General features: G+C 43.1%; 1 protein-coding gene and 1 long non-coding RNA gene across 2 annotated transcripts in view; one reads left to right on the top strand and one right to left on the bottom strand.

The window, feature by feature from the left end:
- The first annotated feature begins 1,293 nt into the window (after positions 1–1,293).
- Positions 1,294–5,395, top strand: LOC107287697. Its single transcript, XR_001548879.1, has 3 exons — positions 1,294–1,408; positions 3,151–3,220; positions 5,231–5,395. It is a non-coding gene; the product is annotated as an uncharacterized LOC107287697 (long non-coding RNA).
- A 400-nt stretch (positions 5,396–5,795) lies between these two features.
- The window catches only part of GALK2 (galactokinase 2), a 42,723-nt gene continuing 25,898 nt past the window's right edge, over positions 5,796–22,620 (bottom strand). Inside the window, exons 8-10 of the mRNA XM_015816214.1 lie at positions 18,356–18,566; positions 10,294–10,495; positions 5,796–6,074 (exon numbers count right to left, since the gene is read on the bottom strand). Coding sequence (XP_015671700.1) covers positions 5,867–6,074; positions 10,294–10,495; positions 18,356–18,566 — 621 coding nt within the window. The 3' untranslated portion in view covers positions 5,796–5,866. The remainder of the gene's footprint in view (positions 6,075–10,293; positions 10,496–18,355; positions 18,567–22,620) is intronic.

Here is a 22,620-nt window from a genome sequence, read left to right as displayed (position 1 = left end):
ATGATGATGATGATGTTGGAAGGGACCTTGGAGGTCTTCTATCTAGCCCAACCCCCTGCTCCATGGAAATGTTAGGCTCAATCGTGGTCATAACTTAAGGACTACGTGTACAAGGGTTTGGTCTTCGAATCAGAGTGCTATTAGTCTTGCAACCCTGTTCATCTTAGCATGTCTCCTGGGCTTGGTGCAAAAAGATGCACCTGTCTTTCCTGAGCAGGAATTATCCAGATAGAAAAGGCCCGTGTACATCGGTTGCTCCAGGCCGTTGGTCACTTTGCAAGAGATAAAAACAATGCAAGTTTTCCCTTGACCAGACCTTTCAACACACCGCTTTCTCCAACTTATGTGGATCTCATTCAGAAGTGTAAAAAGACTTCGAAGAAATTGCTGGATAATTTTGCTGAGTAAGTATTGACCCGGGGACTTCAATCGTGGGCACGGGATACATTCGATCCACACTGGCTTGATTTTGCACTGCCTTATCAATAGTTCCTACTCTCTGTTGTCTGTTTTTTTTTTATTACTAGCTGTACCCGGCCACGCGTTGCTGTGGCTCAGTCTGGTAAAAGCGTGTGTTGCTTTTACCTCCAACAGATGGCGCTGTTTTTCAAAAAAAGCATGTTTTTACCTGTCACAGGTGTGACATCTATATAATAGTAGGTATATAAAAACACGTGCGTATTCGAATGCAACGTTGTGTCAAAATTTCAAAGCAATCGGTGACGAACTTTCGGAGATTTAAGATTTTGAACAAACGAACATTTACATTTTTATTTATATAGATTATTCCTAAGCTAATGCATGCACATGTTGCGATACTGCAGCTCCTTTGGGACTTGCAAAAGAGCAGGCACGATCCAATTCAAATGAAACCAAACCAGTTTATTACAGCCATATGCTCTTCTGTATTCGCCCCGGTGAAATTTCAAAACGGGGGAAGAAAAAAAAATCTAGATCCAGTGATCTGTGCATGTCGCGTTCTGGAGGAACAGTAAACTTGAACAAAAAAAACCCTCCAGACAGCCAGGTACTTTGGTCACTCTTGGCAACTGCCCTTCATTTTTGAATAATGTCTAACAGATGTCTAATGCAATACTCCGAGCTGAGTGTCCTCCAGAGAAAGCTGTTAATGTCACTCTTTCTGGCTTGCCCTGGAACAAATGATTTGCAGAATGCTGATTCTTCCAAATGTGGAGGATGATGCGTTTGTATCGTTGCTGCTCTAAAAGGAAAATCCATTGGGAGAAAATTAGTACCGTTGGGTAAAAAAAAATAATGTTTGGTTCCTCTCTCTACATTTCCAGTATATCACATGACGAGTTTTGCTTTCTAGTTTTGAACACAAGTGTGGCGCAGAACTGGTGGTGTTACAAGAAAAGAGAGAAAAAACGGACAGGAAATTCAGAAGGTTTGTTTTTCAACTATTTTTTTTTTTTAATAAATATTCAGGCTCCTTTAAAATTGAAAACCCCTTTTAAAAATCGTCATGTCCTTCAAAACGTATGACATCTGGTAGTTATTTATCAACTAAAGTCAGTCACTTTTTTTAAAAAAATGCAAAGATATTCCAGAGAAAAACGTAGGAAAACTTTAAGATACCTTTAGAAGTGTACTGAACAAAAAATCTCCGAAGTGGGGACTTGAGAACTGCACATTCTTTCCTTCTTCATAATCCCCAATACATTTATTTGTCCAAGGGCCATTGATTTAGACCAGGCCTTCTCAAAGTGTGGTCTGGGGACCTCTGGGTATCCCCACGGCCCTTTTAGGGGGTCCGCAAACTCAAACATCTATTTTGACATTTTTCAGCTTGAATTTCTATAAGACTACATAGCAGTAGTTATCAACCGCAGAAAATCAAAGCTCGGGGGGGGGGGGTCCTCAGTCATTTTTAAGGATGTAAAGGGGTCCTGAATCCAAAATGTTTGAGAACCGCTGATTTAGACTATTGTTATAAACAAATAATTTCTCTGCCAAAGCACTTCAGATGGTTTGTGATTTAAAACAAAGGCTAAACATTTATCTATATGTTTAATATTAACTTACTAAGATTACAGTTTTATGGTTCCTGGGACCAATGTCGGGGCCAAGTCTCTCGTCTTTTCACAGGCTGAGAGACCACGAGTGGCAGGGCCACATAAGAGATTTTGGGGGGCAGGAGTTGCTCATGTCAGCTGTCCCAGCTGGGTCAGGGGGTTTCCTTTCTCTCTCAGAAACAGCCAGTGAAATGGCAGTCAAGCAGATACAGAATGCACTAACTACTCTAAGCCAGTGGGTTCTTGACCTTAGCAACTTTTAAGAAGTGTGAAATTCAACTCCCAGAATTTTGGCTCGACATCTTAAAATTGCTAAGGTTGAGAAAAAACATTGCCTTAACCCAGTGGTTCTCAACCTTTTTAATGCCGCGACCCCAACCGGTCGTAAGTCGAGGACTAAACCGGTCGTAAGTCAAGGACTAAACCGGTCGTAAGTTGAGGACTACCCAACTGGTTGTAAGTCGAGGACTTTCCCTGCCCGGGAGCACCGCGCATATGTGGTTCCGCCCCCTGCGCCGGCCGAGGCGTAGCTGGCAAGCGGCAGAGACGGAGCAGGCCGACCACCAGCTGGCCCAGCCCAAGGGAGGTAAGGCACCCGCCGGAAAAGGGGAAAAAAATGGCGGACAAAAAAAATGGCGGACAGCCTTGCTTGGCGACCCCCGTGAAATGGTCGATCGACCCCAAATGGGGTCCCAACCCACAGGTTGAGAACCACTGCCTTAACCTATTCCTTTTTCAAAAATGTATTTTTTTTTTTAAAAAATGGATATAATCCTAAATGGATGCTTTACTTCGGATGATGGTGAATCCATTTTTCCCCCTCACTACATCAAATATTGTTTATGAGTGACAGGCTACTTTTATTTGATATTAAGCCTTTAAAGAAATACTGTGTACAAAGATAGACATGTATCTGGGACACAGTGAACGTGGTGAAAAGACCATGTGTTTGCAACCCTTTGCCCAGCCTGCTAGAAATTTAATGAAATGTCACTTTGGCTTGTCCATATTGGGACAAATGTGGTATAATCTGCACAAGGCCAGGAGTAAAAAAAAAACAAAAACACGGAGGGAGTTTCTTGCAACTAACTGTGCTCTGTATTTTTTTGCCTAGGATGCTAGAAACCATCACCACAAAGCCTACTGAGAAAAGGGTAAAAATAGAACGGTTTCTCCTCCAAAGGGTAATTCAGTTTTTATATCACTATCTTCTGTGGTTCGATACACTTTGCGGTCTACTTAAGAAACGGAGAATGTGCTGGAATGCACACACAGTCTTTATTCATGTTAAATTGGCAAAAGCAAATCCATTTAGTTTTGTATAATGTTAATTGCATATTCAAGTAGGTTTAGATCCTTATTCAATAACAGATCACGGAATGAAGTTGAACAGAAGCCTCTGTTTATCTTGTAAAAAGGAAAACCCATGGAGGGGCCCCACAGAAGTCTTGATCTGCTTATAAAGGACACAGCACTGTTGTTTGAATAGAATAGAATTGAACAGAATTGAATAGAGCTGAAGGGACCTTGGAGGTGTTCTAGTCCAGCCCCCTGCTCAAGCAGGAGAACCTATGCCGTCTCAAACAGGTGAATGTCCAGTCTCTTCTCAAAAATCTCCAGTGATGGAGCGTCCACGATTTCTGGAGGCAAGCTGTTTCACTGGTTGATTGTCCTCACTGTCAGGAAGTTCCTCCTTAATTCCAGGTTGCTTCTCTCTTTGATCAGTTTCCAACCATTTTTTCTCATCCTTCCCTCTGGTGCTCTGGTGAACAACCTGGCCCCCTCTGCCTTGTGGCAGCCCCTCAGATACTGGAATACTGCTATCATGTCTCCCCTGTTTCTTCTTTTCTTTAGACTAGCCAAACCCAAGGCCCGCAGCTGTTCTTCACATGTTTTAGTCTCCAGGCCCCTGATCATCTTAGTTGCTCTTCTCTGAAATTTTCCCAAACTCTCAACATCTTTTTTTGTGATATGGTGACCAAAATTGGCTGCGGTATTCCAGGTGTGGTTTGACACATGATTGTAGTAAGACTGAGAGACATAAAAAGGCCTTCTCACCTTTTCATTCCCTCAGTAACAGATATAAGCTTCTACACGCCCCATTGACTGCCTGGCAGCAAATTCTCAAGAATCCTGCAAGAAACACACAAAGCCCATACCCAGAAATAGACAGGATTATCGGTCTGCCAAATTATTTCCTCCTTTGTGTTTGTAATTACCAGCATAATATAAAGTTTTGACTCAAGGAGATTAAATATGGTGGCAAAAGGCTTCTTCCTTGGGTTAGAAACCCGTTAGTCCCAAAATACCTCTGTAGGGATGTTGCGGGAGGAATGCCTTCCTCTTCCTCATCCCACTCCCCAGAAAATTTGAGATAGTACTGCAAAGTAAAATGAGATGTGGCAGAAACATCTTGCTTCTTCTCACTCCAGGATCTAGCTGGCTTTTATTCCCCTTTTAAGAAAAACTAACATCTGTAGATGGGACATTGGGTACTGAGTTAAAATGTTGCGTGTATTCCATTGCGTTGAAGGTTCCCTGCAAATTCTGAATAACGGAATAAAAGAGTTGGAAGGGAGCTTGGAAGTCTTCTAGTTCAACCTCCTACTTAAGCAGGAGATTCTATACCAAGGGTAGGCAACCTTGGCTCTTTTATGACTGCTGGCTCAGGAATTCTGGGAGTTGAAGTCCACGAGTCATAAAAGAGTCAAGGTTGCCTACCGCTGTTCTATACCGTTTCAGACAAATAGCTGTTCAGTCTCTTCTTAAAAACCTCCAGTGATGGAGCATCCACAACTTCTGGAGGCAAAGACATTTCACTGATTGTCAGGAAATTTCTCCTTATGTCTAGGTTGGCCCTCTCCTTGTTTAGTTTCCATTCATTGCTTCTTGTTCTGCCTTCAGGTGCTTTGGAGAATAGGTTGACACCCCCACACCCTTTCTTCCTTGTGGCAATCCCTCAAATATTGGAACATTGCTATCATGGCATCCCTAGTCCTTCTTTTCATTAAACTAGACATATCTAATTCCTGTAACCATTCTTTACATATTTTAGCTTCCAATCCCTTATTATCTTTGTATGATTCGGGCGGAGGGATGGTGATGAGGGGAAAGGGAAGTGGTTGCAGCATCGCAACATGCAAAATCCCACCCAAATGTCGCAGTGACTCATTCATGGTGTTTCCTTTGAATAGGCAAATGCCAAGATACACCATCATGGGTCTTGCGGATCAGAATCAGGAGCCAAAGATGTCTGACCTCAAGATACGTGCTGTGAACTTTGATGGATTTTTTCCGTCCGCCAAAATTAAGCACACTAAACTTTTGGTATGAAATAAGCTTCTGACTTTCGAATCAATAAAGAATGAGACAGAGTCATTTATTTTTCTCTTCTTCCCCTTTAATTCCAATCTGGTTCATTTCAATATTTTTAACGAATATATTTTGGCAAATCGTGTTTTATATTGTCAGGTCCAGACAGAAATCAACATTTTGGATGATTATGTTGGAAGCATATTTTAAGAAAGAGAAAAATACATTAGAAAGATTAATAGCGCTTTTGAGAGAGAGAGAGACAGAGAGAGAGAGAGAGAAAGAGAAAGAAAGAAAGAAAGAAAGAAAGAAAGAAAGAAAGAAAGAAAGAAAGGAAGGAAGGAAGGAAGGAAGGAAGGAAGGAAGGAAGGAAGGAAGAAAGAAAAAGAAAAGAGAAAAAAAGTTTGGAAACCCATCCTAATAATAGCTATTGCTATTGTTCGTTATAATGTAATAAAAAACAGCCAAATGAATTGTTTACTGTGGCATGCAAAGTCCTCCAAAAATGTGGCTGTCCTTCAGGCTTCAAGAAAAATTATAGCTCCTCCACCAGGATTGGTAGCAAAGAGGTTGTTTTCTTCCAGGGCTAACCTTTGGCCACGATTTCTGTAATAAGCCTCCTTCACATTTGCTAGGAATCTCTCCAGTTTGTCCACAGGGACCATCGACACAGTGCAGCCACCCCATCCTGCCCCAGTCAGGCGTGACCCAACTGCTCCAAACCGCCTAGGAGAACAAAAAAAACAAAAAAACCCCAAGTAAACAGATTGGAAAGTCATAAATTAAGGGAGAACGTGTTGTGCATGCAGTTGAGTCTACTGGTAAATGCTGGACCTAAGCGGGTTAGATTTATTCTAGTTTTCAAAAGAAAACAGGCAACCACGATAGGCAGCTAAAAGCCAGGTGAGTGGAAGATTGCAATCCAGTTCTGAACAGCTGGCATGTTGAGCTGCCTGGTGTAATCTAATCTGAACTATGGATTTACTAGGAACTTCATAGCTCAAGGCCATCCGTGTCTGCCAGTCTTGATGTCTACATCATATCACCGAGTAACGCTAGCTAATAGAAGACTGAATAGTAGGATCACATTTTGCCTGTGCTCCGAAGTGGTTTCCTGGAGGTATGCGGTTGCTATTGTGGACAGTCCACATTAGATTCGCCCTTACTCTAATCTCTCAACCCTCTTCGGATATTTTATGCACCTACCTGTCCACCAGACAAGGCAGCACTCAGAATTGGTTTTTTAGTTTCCTCCCTAATGGAAATGGCGACAGTGGCTGTTGATGTGCTTTCTTACTAAGTGAGTGGATCAGCCCCACCATAATAGCTCTTCAGGTAGAGAAAATTTACGTGCAACAATTTGCTTGTAGTTTAAAAGTTGCAACAGCCCCATTTTGCCATATTTTTAGATGGTTCCTAAAATGTAGCTGCGGACCAGTTGCTTACATAGACACACCTCTGTATCGATGGGCAGATCTGCAGTGAGTTCCTCGTGTGTCATTTTAATGCTTTGGTTTCTGATTAGCCTTTTCCGATTCATTTGCCTTTGGCTAGATTCTACAACGTGACCTTATGGAGCAGCGGTAAGATAAATCGGCATTCACTAGTAAAGTCCTTTCGTTTCAGAGACCCTCAAATTCTGCAGTACCACAATAGCCTAAAAAAGATAATCGACTTTATGTGGGGCGTTTACTGTAAGCGTTGAACAAGCAAAGGTTGGGCCCTTCCAGAACTTGCCCTGTTCTACTCTAAGAGAAGGCAACTACTGGCTTGTCCAGGAAAAGCGAGAGCAGGCACACCCAGCAATCCAGCTTTGGGGTGTGCGAACCCTGCCCCATCTGTTGTTGTTAGCTGCCCATCGCCACCCCATGGACAACGTTCCTCCAGGCCTTCCTGTCCTCTCCCATCTTCTGGAGTCCATTTAAGCTCAGGCCTACTGCTTCCGTGACTCCACCCAGCCACCTCATTCTCTGTCGTCCCCGTCTTCTCTTGCCCTCAATCTTTCCCAGCATTTGGCTCTTCTCCAGTGAGTCCTTCCTTCTCATTAGGTGCCCCATCTAGGTATAACCGTAAAGCATCTAGATAACACAGATTTTTCTTTGTATCTTCAAAGCTTGTAAGAAAGCTTTTCTGATAATCCGAGACGCAGAAGCAACGCACCTGCATACTCTTTTGGAAACGTTCTTGAAGCCTAAACACAGCAACTGGCAATGATTACAGATTTTTTTTTTTAAAAAAAAACCCCATTTCTGTATGAAATTGCTGCTTATTATTGTTACTATATTAGGTAAGTTTTATTTCTGGATCAGAAACAGACAACAACAAGCTAGGAGAGGAGGGGACTTTTCAATTATCAGTGAAACGTGCCAAAATAAAGTTACGTTTTTAAAAACAAACAACCGCTGTCTACGTTCAGAATAGAGTGACAGACAAGCAGGCGGCTTGGATGCAGCGTGGTTCCTGTCATAAATCTCCTCAGCCAGGTTTCAGCGGGAAGCTCAGAAGAATTAAACTCTGAGGCATTTTAGGCACATGTTGAATTTTGCCTGTCACGGTTTTCCTTATAAAGGCCAAAACTGAAATCGCTCTTCTTCTTCGAATGAAAACTTTAACCCCATATTTTCATCTTGGTGTTTCACTTAGTGGCTGTATTGCTTCATTTTTTTTCATCTTGGAGCTAACCTAAAAGCTGCAAATCATTTCGGGATTTCCCCTCCACAAAGGACCCATGGGGGGGGGCTTCCTGTATGGAATGATTTCTGGCGAAAACAGGAATTGCCAGCCAGACCAACTGGATGGCTTCTGTATCTCAAAAGCATAGAAGGAATCAGAGAGTCATCTTGAGAAGGGAAAACCAAAACTTCTTCTCTCTTCCCTGAGGATTATGGAGGCAAGTCCACAAAGGGGAGAAGCTAAGAGGAGAGGGCTGAACCAAAAAGGAAGCTCGTGGGAAAAACGTAGCCTTCCTACCATGCTCCTGTAACAATTCCTGATCTTGGCCAAATGGCCTTTGGTCTCCACAAAAGCTCCTCAGATATTGGGCAAGACAGAGAAAAGAAGGCAGGTAACATGCAAATGTGATTTCCAGAACTTTCTGTTGTTCTCTCTAGAGACTTGGGTTAACATGTGAAAGCACCTGTGAAAAAATAGTTCCCCAAAAAGAACAGCCGCTCTGTGTCTTGAGCCCCATTGCAATAAGCAATGATATGGGTCCTCACCATAGCAAACTCTGCCCCAGTTTCTGTCTGCCTGCCTGCCTGCCTGTCTCTGTCTGTCTATATCTATCTATCTATCTATCTATCTATCTATCTATCTATCTATCTATCTATCTATCTATCTATCTATCTATCTATCTATCTATCTATCTATCTATCTATCTATCTATCTATCATCTATCTATCTCTATATCTATCTACATCTATCTACATCTCTATATCTGTCTGTGTCTCTATCTATCTATCTATCTATCTATCTATCTATCTATCTATCTATCTATGTCTGTCTGTCTGTCTGTCTATCTATATCTATCTACATCTATCTATATCTCTATATCTGTCTGTCTCTGTCTCTGTCTATCTATCTATCTATCTATCTATCTATCTATCTATCTATCTATCTATCTATCTATCTATCTATCTATCTATCTATCTATCTATCTATCTATCTCTGTCTGTCTATATCTATATCTATATCCATCTCTATATTTATCTGTCTGTCTGTCTGTATCTATCTATCTCATCTTGCTGAAGGTGACTCTATGCAGCTTACAGACATTTTTATGAAGCTCAGGAAATCGGGAGTCCGGGCAGTTCAAATGAATATAGATATATTCTATGCTAAATCTCTTTACAAGAATCTGACCTATTTAACGGTCAGAGTAAATTGATGGTAGATAAGAGTCAACAGAATTCAAGGGGGAGCTGGACTTAAACCTCTGAAGGGACTGGAGACTGATGACAAGTTTGACCCCTCCCTTGGGCTCAGCCTGGTTATCTCCTACAATTTTGTAGTACATTTGGCTTGAGAATCCTAAAGTATGTGATTTTTTTTTCTTAACATAGGATATCCATGAAATTGGTTGTATGGACCTACTTGCCCAAAGTAGCCAGAGGGTATAGCACACCAGAGGATATAGCACACCATAAAGGCCCATGGTTAAGTCTTTCTCATTTTGATCCAACGTTTCTATCATAATGGCTCTGCAAAGACATTCATCTGTGGCTTGAAAGCCTAAGCTACCATTTTTCCTGTCCTGTTTAATTGGAATGGCTGGGGCAAAAGCTATAGGTCCTATGTCATAGGAACTGCTTGGCGACTTGCTTTGAGTCCATAAATGGTCTGAAATGGGAGAGCTTGAAGCTCTGTGATGCTCTTATCGTGGAGATGCTGAAATAATGACCTCCCCCACCAGCTTTGCCAGCACGTCAAGCTTGGAACCTGGGGGGGGGGTCCTCCTACTTTTACAGCATCTCCTAAAAAGAGGTAATAACCGTCACTCAGCTACTTAGCTCACCAAAACCACCGGTGTTTCCTGCCAAGCATTTACGGCATGACAGCCCCACTGCAACCATGCTGAAATCATTTAGATTCTTTCGAGGCGGCCTGAGTCAGCATCAACCTATTAGCGCAAACAGTTGTTATCAACTGCCTTAAACACAGTTAAATAGGAAACACTGGGAGGCTTTGCTGTCGGAATCAGCTGGACTGCAGATGCTGTTGGGTCTGTTGTTTTTTTCTTTATGAATGAAAACTAGTCGCCAGGTTTTCTTTCTTTCTTTCTTTCTTTCTTTCTTTCTTTCTTTCTTTCTTTCTTTCTTTCTTTCTTTCTTTCTTTCTTTCTTTAGTTTTAAATTAGTTTAAAAAATTACTAACGGCGTAACGCCGTCATGTTTTCACTGCAATCCAACCCAAACAGCATTTCCTTTCCCCGGCTGTGCAAACTTACAGACAGATGTCCACCAGCTGATTTAGTTCAGGGCAGCTGCATTCGTACAAGTCTCGGCAGCTGGCATGGCTCCCATTCATTAAATCTCCCAGCAAGGAGATGGCATCATCAGGTGCCTCCATGCAGATTTTCTGAAATTCCAAAACTCTGGCGGCTTCTGCATACACATGCTTGGCACGCTGGTATAACTTAAAGGTGGTCACTGTGGAAAACAAAAGGGGGGGGGGAAATTGCAGGAAATAACGGAAACGTGAGATGATTTATTACCGTCAGATATAGCCGTGCAGCTTCAAATCTCACTGGTAAGGAAAAAAATGAGCTTTATTTCTCTTCTCTTTGCTCATCTTAGGGTATAAAACTTGGGTAGTTTGTCACAACCCTGGACTACAGGGACGGCTTCAGTGTGTGTGGAACCTCACTATGAGTAACTGTTGGATGTGGATGGACTGATTTGCACAGCCAAAGGCAAACTGGAGCAGCCCAACAAAAAGGAATGGCAGAAGACTCATCCACAGGTAGGCTGAAGAAAGAGATGTCTCAGTAAGTAGATTCAAGATTTAGGTCAGGGGTCTTCAAACTTGGCCCTCAGCATGCCTGGCTGAGGAATTCTGGGAGTTGAAGTCCACAAGTCATAAAAGGGCCAAGTTTGAAGACCCCTGATTTAGGTGTTTCAAACAGGATATCTGAACTGGGAACACTCAAGCCATTGGAGATCTTTTGACAAATATTACTGGCCAAGACTAATGGATTTCTTTCTTTCTCTTGCTCCTTGGCATATGGGCATATGCAATTCTGGGAATGATCATCAATGTGTATGCCAGGCACAAGGAACCTGAACGACACCGTAAGCTGATCAGAGTTGCTTCTTTATTGCTACCCGCCTATTTACAAGAATCTCACCAGACGGACTACATTCTCTTGGGAATAGTCAGATAAAGGTTTCAGGAATTCTTGGGATGTATATGTCTGGCCTCTGTCGTTTCCTTCCCTGCAAGCTCACCTGTCTTTTGACTCCTCACTCTAGCTGGAGATTCTACCACAATGTAGGAAGAACCAAACACGAAAAAAAGCCAATCTGCTTGTCCCAGGGTAATGTTGCAGGATCCAATCTAGGCCGGTCACTGGAACCAAAGGTTTAGTCTTCCGAGCTTTTGGACTCCTGCGGGAGCCCATCCTCAGGGAATTTAAACATGAGCCAGCCATGTGCTGCAGCTGCCAAAAAGGCCAACCCAGTGCTAGGCTGCATTAACAGAGGGATAGAATCAAGATCACATGAAGTATTAATACCACTTTACAATGCCTTGGTAAGGCCACACTTGGAATACTGCATCCAGTTTTGGTCACCACGATGTAAAAAAGATGCTGAGACTCTAGAAAGAGTACAGAGAAGAGCAACAAAGATGATTAGGGGACTGGAGGCCAAAACATATAAAGAAAGGCTGCTGGAATTGGGTATGTCTAGTTTAATGAAGAGAAGGAAGAGGGGGGACATGATAGCAGTCTTCCAATATCTCAGGGGCTGCCCCAAAGAAGAGGGAGTCAAGCTATTCTCCAAAGCCCCTGAAGGCAGGACAAGAAGCAACGGANTAATCAAAGAGAGAAGCAACCTAGAACTAAGGAGAAACTTCCTGACAGTTAGAACAATTAACCAGTGGAACAACCTGCCTCCAGAAGCTGTGAATGCTCCAACACTGGAAGTTTTTAAGAAGAGACTGGACAGCCATTTGTCCGAAATGGTATAGGGTTTCCTGCCTGAGCAGGGGGTTGGACTACATGACCTCCAAGGTCCCTTCCAACTTTTTTATTATTATTATTATTATTATTATTATTATTATTATTATTATTATTATTATTATTATTATTATTATTATTATTATTATTATTATTATTACTACTACTACTACTACTACTATTATTATTATTTTATTATATTATCATTATTATTATTATCATCATCATCATCATCATCATCATCATTATTAAACGTCCCTCTACTAGAATGTGTGCATAGAATTCACATTCTGCTAGAGAGAAGTTCCCTGGGGATGGGCTCCAGTATGAGTCCAAAAACTCGGAAGAAGAAGAACTGAACAGGCTATGGTGCCCAGATAAAAACTCCTTTTTATGATCCTGTAACCCCTTAATTTGAGGTAGGCTTGGAGATAAATTCATGCCATTCCCCACGGTCAATGTCTTGCTAAGATCATCTGTTCCAGCTGGTTAGAAGTGGGTGTGTGCCATTGGTCCTCCCCCCCCTTCCAGCACGACGGAGAAATGGGAAGAAGAGAGGGAAGCAACAGTCTCCGGGAGGAGCCCACCAACTTCTCCAAGGTGCCAATATTATTTGGCTTGATATGAAACGCAGTTCTGCTTCGTAACAATGGACCCCATAGGACAAAATGCCTGAACGTGTCATGGTTTTGGAATACGATTAAGCCTCACACAAATAATTCCCCCCCCTACAAAATAATAATAATAATAAATGCTGAGTGCCCTGATCAAAATTGCTCTCTGGGGAAGGCCCACTGAACAATGGATAGAACTTGCCCAATTCCCAGCCTACCAAATTCATTCAGTACATTTTGTCCTCCAGCTTATGAATTCATCGCAGCTCTGCTCTTTTTTTTTTTTTTTTTGCACGGTTACTGCTGAAGTGTTCACAAAGAGGAAAACTTTAGAAAACGCAATGTTCACCCCTGGGCAACTTCTGTCCTCAAGATGGTTTACTCTCCTTCCCCCCCTTTTTTTTTAGTTTAAGGCCGGGGTCCTCAACCTTGGCCACTTTAAGACTCGTGGACTTCAACTCCCAGAATTCCTCAGCCAGCATAAACCACTCTAGCAATCATGTAAAGCAGGGGTCTTCAAACTTGGCCCTTTTATGACTCGTGGACTTCAACTCCCAGAATTCCTCAGCCAGCATAAACCACTCTAGCAATCATGTAAAGCAGGGGTCTTCAAACTTGGCCCTTTTATGACTTGTGGACTTCAACTCCCAGAATTCCCCAGGCAGCATAAACCACTCTAGCAATCATGTAAAGCAGAGGTCTTCAAACTTGGCCCTTTTATGACTTGTGGACTTCAACTCCCAGAATTCCTCAGCCAGCGTGCCTCACGCTGGCTGAGGAATTCTGGGAGTTGAAGTCCACAAGTCATAAAAGGGCCAAGTTTGAAGACCCCTGCCATATAGAAGATCAGCATTATGCTGGCTGGGGAATTCTGGGAGTTGAAGTCCACGAGCCTTAAAGTAGCCAAGGTTGAGGACCCCTGGTTGAAGGAATCGCTTCACCTGAGGGCTTTTTGAAACGGCACCTTTTTTGTTTTGGACCCATCTGAAGCTCTCTTGTAAATCACCATTGAACAGTAGTAACCCGGGGGGAGGGGGGGGAAGAAAGAAGGAAAAGAAAAAAAAGAAAGAAAGAAAGAAAAAGAACTGAAAACACGTCTGGTTTCGATTTGGAGGCCAAGGCTTTGCCAAAGGCTGTCATTGATTCAAAGACCACCCTTTGGTAACGCAACCCTTCCCTGGCCAGATTACCTTAAAGCACTTTGTGGTTCTTGCAGACACACCACGTTATGCGTTGGCAACTGGAATCCTCTGTTTGTTCCCGCCTGCCAGCCAGACCCTGAGAAGGCAAGGCCAGCCCTCCCCAGTACTCGGTCATGCTGCGTGTGTGATGGCTAACTCTGATCTAGCGTTGTCTTTTCCTTTTTCTTGTGAACTGTTTTTTTTTTTTAAAGGAAGGGTTGCTTTTTTATTCAATGCAAACGACCGTAATCTAGTCTAATCTTTTCAATGACTTGGAATACTGCATCCAGTTTTGGTCACCACAATGTAAAAAAGATGCTGAGACTCTAGAAAGAGTACAGAGAAGAGCAACAAAGATGATCAGGGGACTGGAGGCTAAAACATACAAGGAACGGTTGCTGGAATTGGGTATGTCTAGTTTAACGAAGAGAAGGACGAGGGGGGACATGATAGCAGAGTTCCAGTATCTCAGGGGCTGCCACAAAGAAGAGGGAGTCAAGCTATTCTCCAAAGCGCCTGAAGGCAGGACAAGAAGCAACGGATGGAAACTCATCAAGGAGAGAAGCAACCTAGAACTAAGGAGAAACTTCCTTAGTTTAATTGTTAGAACAATTAATCAGTGAAACAACCTGCTTCCAGAAGCGGTGAATGCTCCAACACTGGAAGTTTTTAAGAAAAGATTGGACAGCCATTTGTCTGAAATGGTGTAGGGTTTCCTGCCTGAGCAGGGGATTAGACTAGAAGACCTCCAAGGTCCCATCCAACTTTATTCCTGAGCCAGCTAAGCTGGCTCAGGAATTCTGGGAATTGAAGTCCACAAGTCATAAAAGAGCCAAGGTTGACTACCCCTGGTCTACAGTAAGTTCTCTTTGGCAATTGAAGCAGTTTGTACAATCCTGTATTTGTTTACTCCTAATGGACAGAATCTTGCCAAACTCAAGCTATAACCTTCTAACCTTACTATATATATATCCTGAGAGTTACATCTCTCTTAAGAGATAACTCTGAAATATAAATACATTAGATATAATTTGTCTTAAGAAACCCTGTATCAATTTCCAGTCTCGGGAGTGCTGGAGACTGTCAGTCTTTGAGGAAGCCAGGGGACGTAAAATCCTGTTCACGGAATTTATGCCGCTCGGTCCTATAGAGACTGTTTAATGAGTTGCTTTTTTGTTTTTGTAATAATTATTTGTGTTAGAAATTTTGAAATATAAACAAAAGTGGTAATAAATCAATGAATTCAATGGTCAAGCAGCAACCCAACTTTTGATCCAGAGTGTTTAAGTATGAAGCACAGATCATCGCAACTGCCAAAAACTAAAACACCGAAATATTTTAGAAAAGCCCTGCCAAAGGTCACTTGGGATGTCTTGAAGACACTCTGCAACAATATATAAATACACTGGGGAAAAATAGCCAAGAAGAGAGGCTGAAATGCACATTTGTAGTATTTTCAGTATTCCAAACCCAAGCTTGGGGTTATATAAACAAAAGTTTCTTATTTATTATAGATATATTAATTGACTTATTTCTTCTTTGCAACTAACCAAGATTTCCCTTGTGCCAAGGAAAACAACATGATTGCTCCGTGACCCATTTTTTTTTCCTGGTCTTATCAAACAAAATCGCAGTCACACCACATGTTAAGAGAGATTCTACTTGACTAACATCTGCAAACACTAGATGCAATAACTTTTCCCGTGGGCTTTGGAAAATATTTCATAGAGTCTTGGTGTTTAAGTGAAAAGGGGGGGGGGAGAGAGGAGGCAAAATAATTGGAGTCTACAGCTCTCTACTTTTCTGGAACAAATCTGAAAAAGGATAGTCAACATGTCACTAACGTATCATTTCCTTCAATTAATGAGAATCAGCCCAGCAAATGTCCTTAAACAGCTCCGCCCTTTCTTCTTTGCTGGCTATATTGCCAAGAGACAGCAAATGCTGGTACCCACCATCCATCTGGTCTCTTTTACAAGTAGAAAAATAACAAAGCCAATGACCACACAATCATAGATTCGGAGAAGGCTACTGTGGTCACAGAGCACATTCCTGCGGTCAGTGCAGGAACGTTAAGTAAAACATCTCTCTCAGATAGCTCCCCAGACTGTGCTCGTCTCCATCCAGTAGAGGAGAAACCGGCATTTCTTTTGTAACTGCACCAAGCTATTCTTACTATTAGGAGACATTGATGTCTGCATCCCGAATCCTAGGGTGACACGAGGTCTGAATGTTCTTCTACGGGACAGCTATCACACTATCCTCATTCTTCTCTTCTCCAGAGAGGCTGGGCGTTCCCAGTTTCTGCAATGTTCTCATACGACAGGGGTCTTCAAACCTGGCCCTTTTATGACTTGTGGACTTCAACTCCCAGAATTCCTCAGCCAGCGTTCCTGGCTGAGGAATTCTGGGAGTTGAAGTCCACAAGTCATCAAAGGGCCAAGTTTGAAGACCCCTGTCGTATGAATTAGTTTCTGGTTCTATGAGAAACATTTTGCCCGTGTTTTCCAGAACCCCTTTTCAACGTGGGGCCAACACTGAGAGTTTTTGAGATGAAAGTCCAATCAATGCAGAAGTTGACCAACTCTGTTCTAGCCATGCAAACAGCATTTTCAAAATTACACCAAGTCTAGATGATGACTAGCACTGATGTCTGTGGAGATTCTCCGTCATCCAGGTCATGGTTGTCCCAAAGGTGCTTTTTCAAGAGGCAAATGGACTTTCTTGATTTTCTTTGAAGATGTTTCACTTCTTGGAAGAGAAGAAAGAAAAACAAGAAAGTCCAGTTGCCTCTTGAAAAAGCACCGTTGGGATTAGCAATGATGATGGTACCTAGTTTGGGTAATGAAACGTCTGCAAGAAATCAATTAAGTTCAGAGACCACCAAGGGCCCCTCAAGTGTTCTCCTGGATTCGCGGCTGACACTGGATGACCAGTTGGCGGCCGTGACCAGGGGAGCGTTTTATCAGGTTCGCCTGATTCACCAGTTGCGGCCGTTTCTGGACCGGGACGCCTTACGCACGGTCACCCATGCCCTTGTCACTTCCCGCCTGGACTACTGTAATGCTCTCTACATGGGGCTCCCCTTGAGGAGCANCAGGGTGCCGTCAGCCAGACAGTGCCGGCTGGCGACCCCAAGGGGGAGGGCCTTCTCTGTGGGAGCACCCACCCTCTGGAACGAACTGCCCCCAGAGATCAGGGTGATCCCTGATCTCCCTTCCTTCCGCCGCGCCCTCAAGACGTGGTTGTTCCAGCTCGCGGGACTGGCCTAAGGGATTTTAAAGGGGTTTTAATTAGTTTTAAATTTGACGTATTTAAATATTTCTTTTTAACCAATTTTTAATTAGATGTATATGTTAGTATTTTAATCATTGTCAGCCGCCCTGAGTCCGCAAGGAGAAGGGCGGGATATAAATGCAATTATAAATAAATAAATAAATAAATAAGTGTAGATGAGGCTGGTACTATTTCTGTGAATAATTGTGACTGGTAATCACAGGTCAAGACTCAATATACTGTATAAGAAATTGGGACTCAACCCTGAAGTAAGGTTCTTATCTCACCATTCAAAAACTGGATCCTTCTAAAAAAAAATGTTTTCTTTCCTGTATTGCATTAAGTGGAAACAGGAAGATACAGATTTTGAATATAATCATAGTCATGGATGTTACTGGCTGCTTATAATCACGGGCAGCAACAGTGAAGATTGTTAGACAAGCTATTGCAAGAGAATTTAGTTCCTTTCCCAAGTTATCCTAAAGAAGAAATGATCAAGATAAAAATGGCATCAATGTATTTCAAAGAAGAGAATACACGCCAGGATAACTTAAGATGACAAACTTTTTGAAAACACGCCGGTTTTAAATTGCTCTGATCAAATGTCAGAACCAGAATTTCTGCCATTAGAATGATCGTGTAATGCAGGTTGAGGAATGGGGGGGGGGAAGCGATGTAAGTAGGGTACATTGAAATCTAGTTATATGCTGGGTGATTTTCATGGATATAAAACGAACCACCACTTGGGTTGCTTAGATTGTAATAAAAGGTGGCTTTATCTCTCTATGCTTCTCACATCTGCAGCCACTGATGGCTTCCCCATGGTGTGTAGAAAAATCCTGGGTTGCAGGTTGCTGATGAATCTCTAGGTAAGAATTGCTAAAGGCTGTATAAAAGATCGATACAAATTTACTTGTAACTGTCATCTTTCCCTTGCCATGACTGGGCAGCCATTTGAATCAGATCTCTGAACCCAAAGCTCGTTTCGCTTCTCTCTTGCGTTCTTCTTAACCACGGTTGAACAAGCACATCCACAACTTGCTTCTGCTGAAAGCCAGAAACCCATATGTAACTGACAGCTATCCTACAAAGATGTCATCTCTTAAGTCCACTGATCTGGTTCCCTGGAGCCAAATGACAGCTGATTGCAGTGCCCAGGACATTTTTTTCAGACCCTTTTCACATTGATTATTTAAAGTCCTTGGCCCAGACAGAAATGCTAAATTGCTTCTGGCATCGCCAAATTGGCATGCTACTTACCATCTTGTGTGTTCTGGCTAAGGATCTGAGTGCGTAGCTCTGTGGGGTTAATTCCCAGGTTTCCCCCAATTTCCTCTATGCTGTAAGGCTCAGGGTGAAAGGCCTCTTCAACCACAGCCAGCATTTCCTCCAAGCTTAGCTTCAGCTTGACTTGCACGTCTTGGAGTTTTGCCACCGCTCTCCAGTCTAGGCCTCTGGATTTTGCTAGCAGCTGAAACAAGCAAAGCATAAGTAGGTCTTTGGTTGCAAAATTGGGAACAGAAAGAAGTTAATCCAAACATTTCTTAAAGAGACCTTAGAAACGTTTCTTTTCTTGAAAAGAAAATACTTAGAACAGGGGTCTTCAAACTGGGCAACTTTAAGACTTGTGGACTTCAACTCCCAGAAGGAATTCTGGGAGTCGATGTCCACAAGTCTTAAAGTTGCCCAGTTTGAAGATCCCTGAATTAGAAGAACATGAAGTGATCAAGCATTGACTGTCACGTGACTTTGGCAGCCAAAGATTTTTGCTCGGCAAAATAGAATGCCAAAGATGGAGAGGGGGAAAGCTCTCGGCTCCTTTAAATTTGGAGATTTTTGAAAAATTGTATAGATAACATAAAAAAATAAAACATAAGCAAGGTTCAATTTGACCATAAGAAAAGCTGAGCACCAAAGAATGGAGGGCTTTGAACTATGGTGCTGGAGAAGACTCCTGCGAGTCCCCTGGAATCCAAGGCAATCAAACCGGTCACTCCTAGAAGAGATCAACCCCGACTGCTCTTTAGAAGGCCAGATCCTGAAGCTGAAACTCAAGTACTTTGGCCACCTAATGAGAAGGGAGGACTCACTGGAGATGAGCCTAATGCTGGGAAAGATGGAGGGCAATAGAAGAAGGGGACGACAGAGAATGAGGTGGCTGGATGGAGTCACTGAAGCAGTAGGCGTGAGCTTCAATGGACTCCAGAAGATGGTAGAGGACAGGAAGGCCTGGAGGAACGTTGTCCATGGGGTCGCGATGGGTCGGACACGACTTCGCAACTAACAACAACAAAAGGTTCAATATATATATAACCCAACGGTCATATTAAAAAATGGCATCTCAAACGCCTCATGGAAGTTACAAACAAGGTATAAAGCTAACCTCGCATTTTCCTCTTATTTATCCTTTAGCATTCAGAGATAGACAAGTCGTTTTCTGCGGCTGTCTAGACCAGGGGTCTTCATACTTGGCCCTTTTATGACTTGTGGACTTCAACTCCTAGAATTCCTCAGCCAGCATGCCTGGCTGAGGAATTCTGGGAACTGAAGTCCACAAGTCCTAAAAGGGCCAAGTTTGAAGACCCCTGGTCTAGATGAATGTTAATAGACTCTCCTTCAGTTACTTCTCCCATCGTTGGAATGATCATCTAATCTACTGAGGGTCTTGAATGTTCTGGAACACAGTGCTGATCCTTAAATGTGATCTAATCTTAGTTCAGTTCTTCTCGTGCAGCCCTCCCGGAGTGATGGATTTTAAGCGCAACAAAAATACACGGAGTGGATTCATTTGGGGCATAATCTAGCAGAAAGCAAAGGCCTTTCAGGACCGCCGTTGAAAGGAATAGGAACTTTATCAAACCTGGTCCAGACAGAGTAATTTCTTCCTCACATTAGCAAGCCGGAGGAAAGCATCATTAGGGATTTTCCTATCTCACACATGAGAAAATAGCAGGCGACTCTTTTGGAGACCGGTGAAAAAGGTTGGACATTTTCTTGGCCCTATTAGCAGGCCAGGCCGAGTGGAGATCCCTGATACTTAAGGCTGCCTGCCAACAAATCTTCAAAGGAAGATTCCAGCAGCTGCCGGATTCATGTATCCCGAGAATGGTGGGCTATTTGTGGAACGATTATTTCTGCCCTGGTTAATTTTGATCTACCTTGGACAACTGTGCCTGCTCTTTCCTCAGAGGTTTCTACTTGGCGTGGAAGAAATCGGCCAATCAGACTGCAAAGGCTTTTGCAGAGTCACCGGCAACTCAGATCACCCCAAAATCTAAGAGGATAGGTGGTCCTCGACTTACAAGGAGTTCGTTTAGTGACCGAAGTTACAATAGCACTGGAAAAAAAGGGACTTGTGACCGTTTTTCACTCTTATGATCTTTGCAGCATCCCCCTGGTCAAAACGTGGACGCTTGGCAACTGGCTCCTATTTACGGTGGTTGCCATGTCACGTGGTCACGTGATCCCCTTTGCCGGCCTTCCGGCAAGCAAAGTCAATGGGGGAGCCGGATTCACTGAACAACCGTGTTACTAACCGAACCGCTGCAGTGATTCCCTTAACCCAGGAGTAGGCAACCTTGGCTCTTTTATGACTCGTGGACTTCAACTCCCAGAATTCCTGAGCCAGCCACGCTGAAGGGAAAGGGAGAGGTTTCCATGCTGAGCTATGCTGGCTCAGGAATTCTGGGAGTTGAAGTCCACGAGTCATGAAGGGCCCATAGTTCCCCCATGCTGGCTCAGGAATTCTGGGAATTGAAGTCCACAAGTCATGAAGGGGCCAAAGTTTCCCCCATGCTGGCTCAGGAATTCTGGGAGTTGAAGTCCACCAGTCATAAGAGCCAAGGTTGCCTACCCCCGCCTTAAAATGGGGCAAATCTCACTCCACGACTGTCTCGCTTAGCAACAGAAATCTGAGGCTCAATTGTGGCCATAAGTCAAGGACTAGTTGCATGTGCGTTTTCCCAAACTTGAGCCGAGGCGGTTTCCGTAACGAAAAATGTGTCACCATCAGGGAAGCAGCTCTGAGCCCTTAAAAAACTAACCGAAGCCCCCCAGCCTGCTTAAGTTGGACCTTCTGGTCTGGGTTTCAGGCAGGGCGCCTGGGTGGGTTAAACTGCAGCGATTCAGTGGCCGTGAAAGATCGCGCCTGGTCAAAGGCATTTAGTGGCATAGCGAGACATGCGCTGCGTCTCGGAGAGCCCTGAATCACATTAAGTCCTGGCGATGGTCCAGCTTCTGCTCTGTCAGAGCGGTGGTTGTGGTTACTTTCCCTGAAGACAAGGGTGCAAAAATACACTTAGTGATGGAACCTTTCATTGTAAATATCCCCAAACGCCATTGTTTGTTTCCTTCAGGGTTTTTTTTTTAATTCAGGGGGTTTTCTATAAGGAGAAACATATTTTGAACCACAGCTGTGCCTAAATGGAGAAGTTTGTTTGCCTCCTCCTCCTCCTCCTCCTCCTCCTCCTCGACACCTAGGCTGTCAAAATCTGCTGTGAAAACATTTACCAAACATTATTATTTTTTCTTCTTCTTCTTCTTCTTCTTCTTCTTCTTCTTCTTCTTCTTCTTCTTCTTCTTCTTCTTCTTCTTCTTCTTCTTCTTCTTCTTCTTCTTCTTCTTCTTCTTCTTCTTCTTCTTCTTCTTCTTCTTCCTCCTCCTCCTCCTCCTCCTCCTCCATCATCATCATCATCATCATCATCATCATCATAAAGTTGGAAGGGACCTTGGAGGTCATCTAGTCAAACCCTATACCATTTCAGGCAAATGGCTGTCCAGTCTCTTCTTTAAATGTTTCAGTGTTGGAGCATTCACCACTTCTGGAGGCAAGTTGTTACACTGGTTAATTGTTCTCACTGTCAGGAAGTTTCTCCTTAGTTCTAGGTTGCTTCTCTCCTTGCTTACTTTCCATCTATTTTGCTTCTTGTCCTGCCTTCAGGCGCTTTGGAGAATAGCTTGACTCCCTCTTCTTTGGGGCAACCCCTGAGATATTGGAAGGCTGCTATCATGTCCCCCCTCGTCCTTCTCTTCATTAAACTAGACATCCCCAATTCCATCAACCTTTCCTTATATGCTTTAGCCTCCAGTCCCCTAATCATCTTTGTTTCTTCTTCTTCTTCTTCTTCTTCTTCTTCTTCTTCTTCTTCTTCTTCTTCTTCTTCTTCTTCTTCTTCTTCTTCTTCTTCTTCTTCTTCTTCTTCTTCTTCTTCTTCTTCTTCTTCTTCTTCTTCTTCTTCTTCTTCTTCTTCTTCTTCTTCTTCCTGTCCTTTTTTTTCCAAGCAAACCGTGCAATCTGCACTCTCACTCCTAAATTACGATTACGCTAGGAAAATGCCTTCAGCTCCCCTCTGAAGACAGACAACGGGGCTGACACGGTCCAGGTCTCTGAGCTCAGGGTGCCGTGGCCCCTGCAGGATGTCAGTGCAGCTTAATAGGGAAAAGAAAAACGGTGAGAGAAATGCAGAAAAACTACCTGACTGGAACACATTTCCACTGTAACCTTCTTCCCTAAAGCCCTAGAGCGA

This window comes from Protobothrops mucrosquamatus, unplaced genomic scaffold (assembly GCF_001527695.2).
Source record: "Protobothrops mucrosquamatus isolate PMUCROS unplaced genomic scaffold, P.Mucros_1.0 scaffold415, whole genome shotgun sequence".
NCBI classification, from domain to species: Eukaryota; Metazoa; Chordata; class Lepidosauria; order Squamata; family Viperidae; genus Protobothrops; species Protobothrops mucrosquamatus.
The sequence above is the reverse complement of the archived record's forward strand: the minus strand, read 5'-3'. Positions and strand labels throughout refer to the sequence as shown.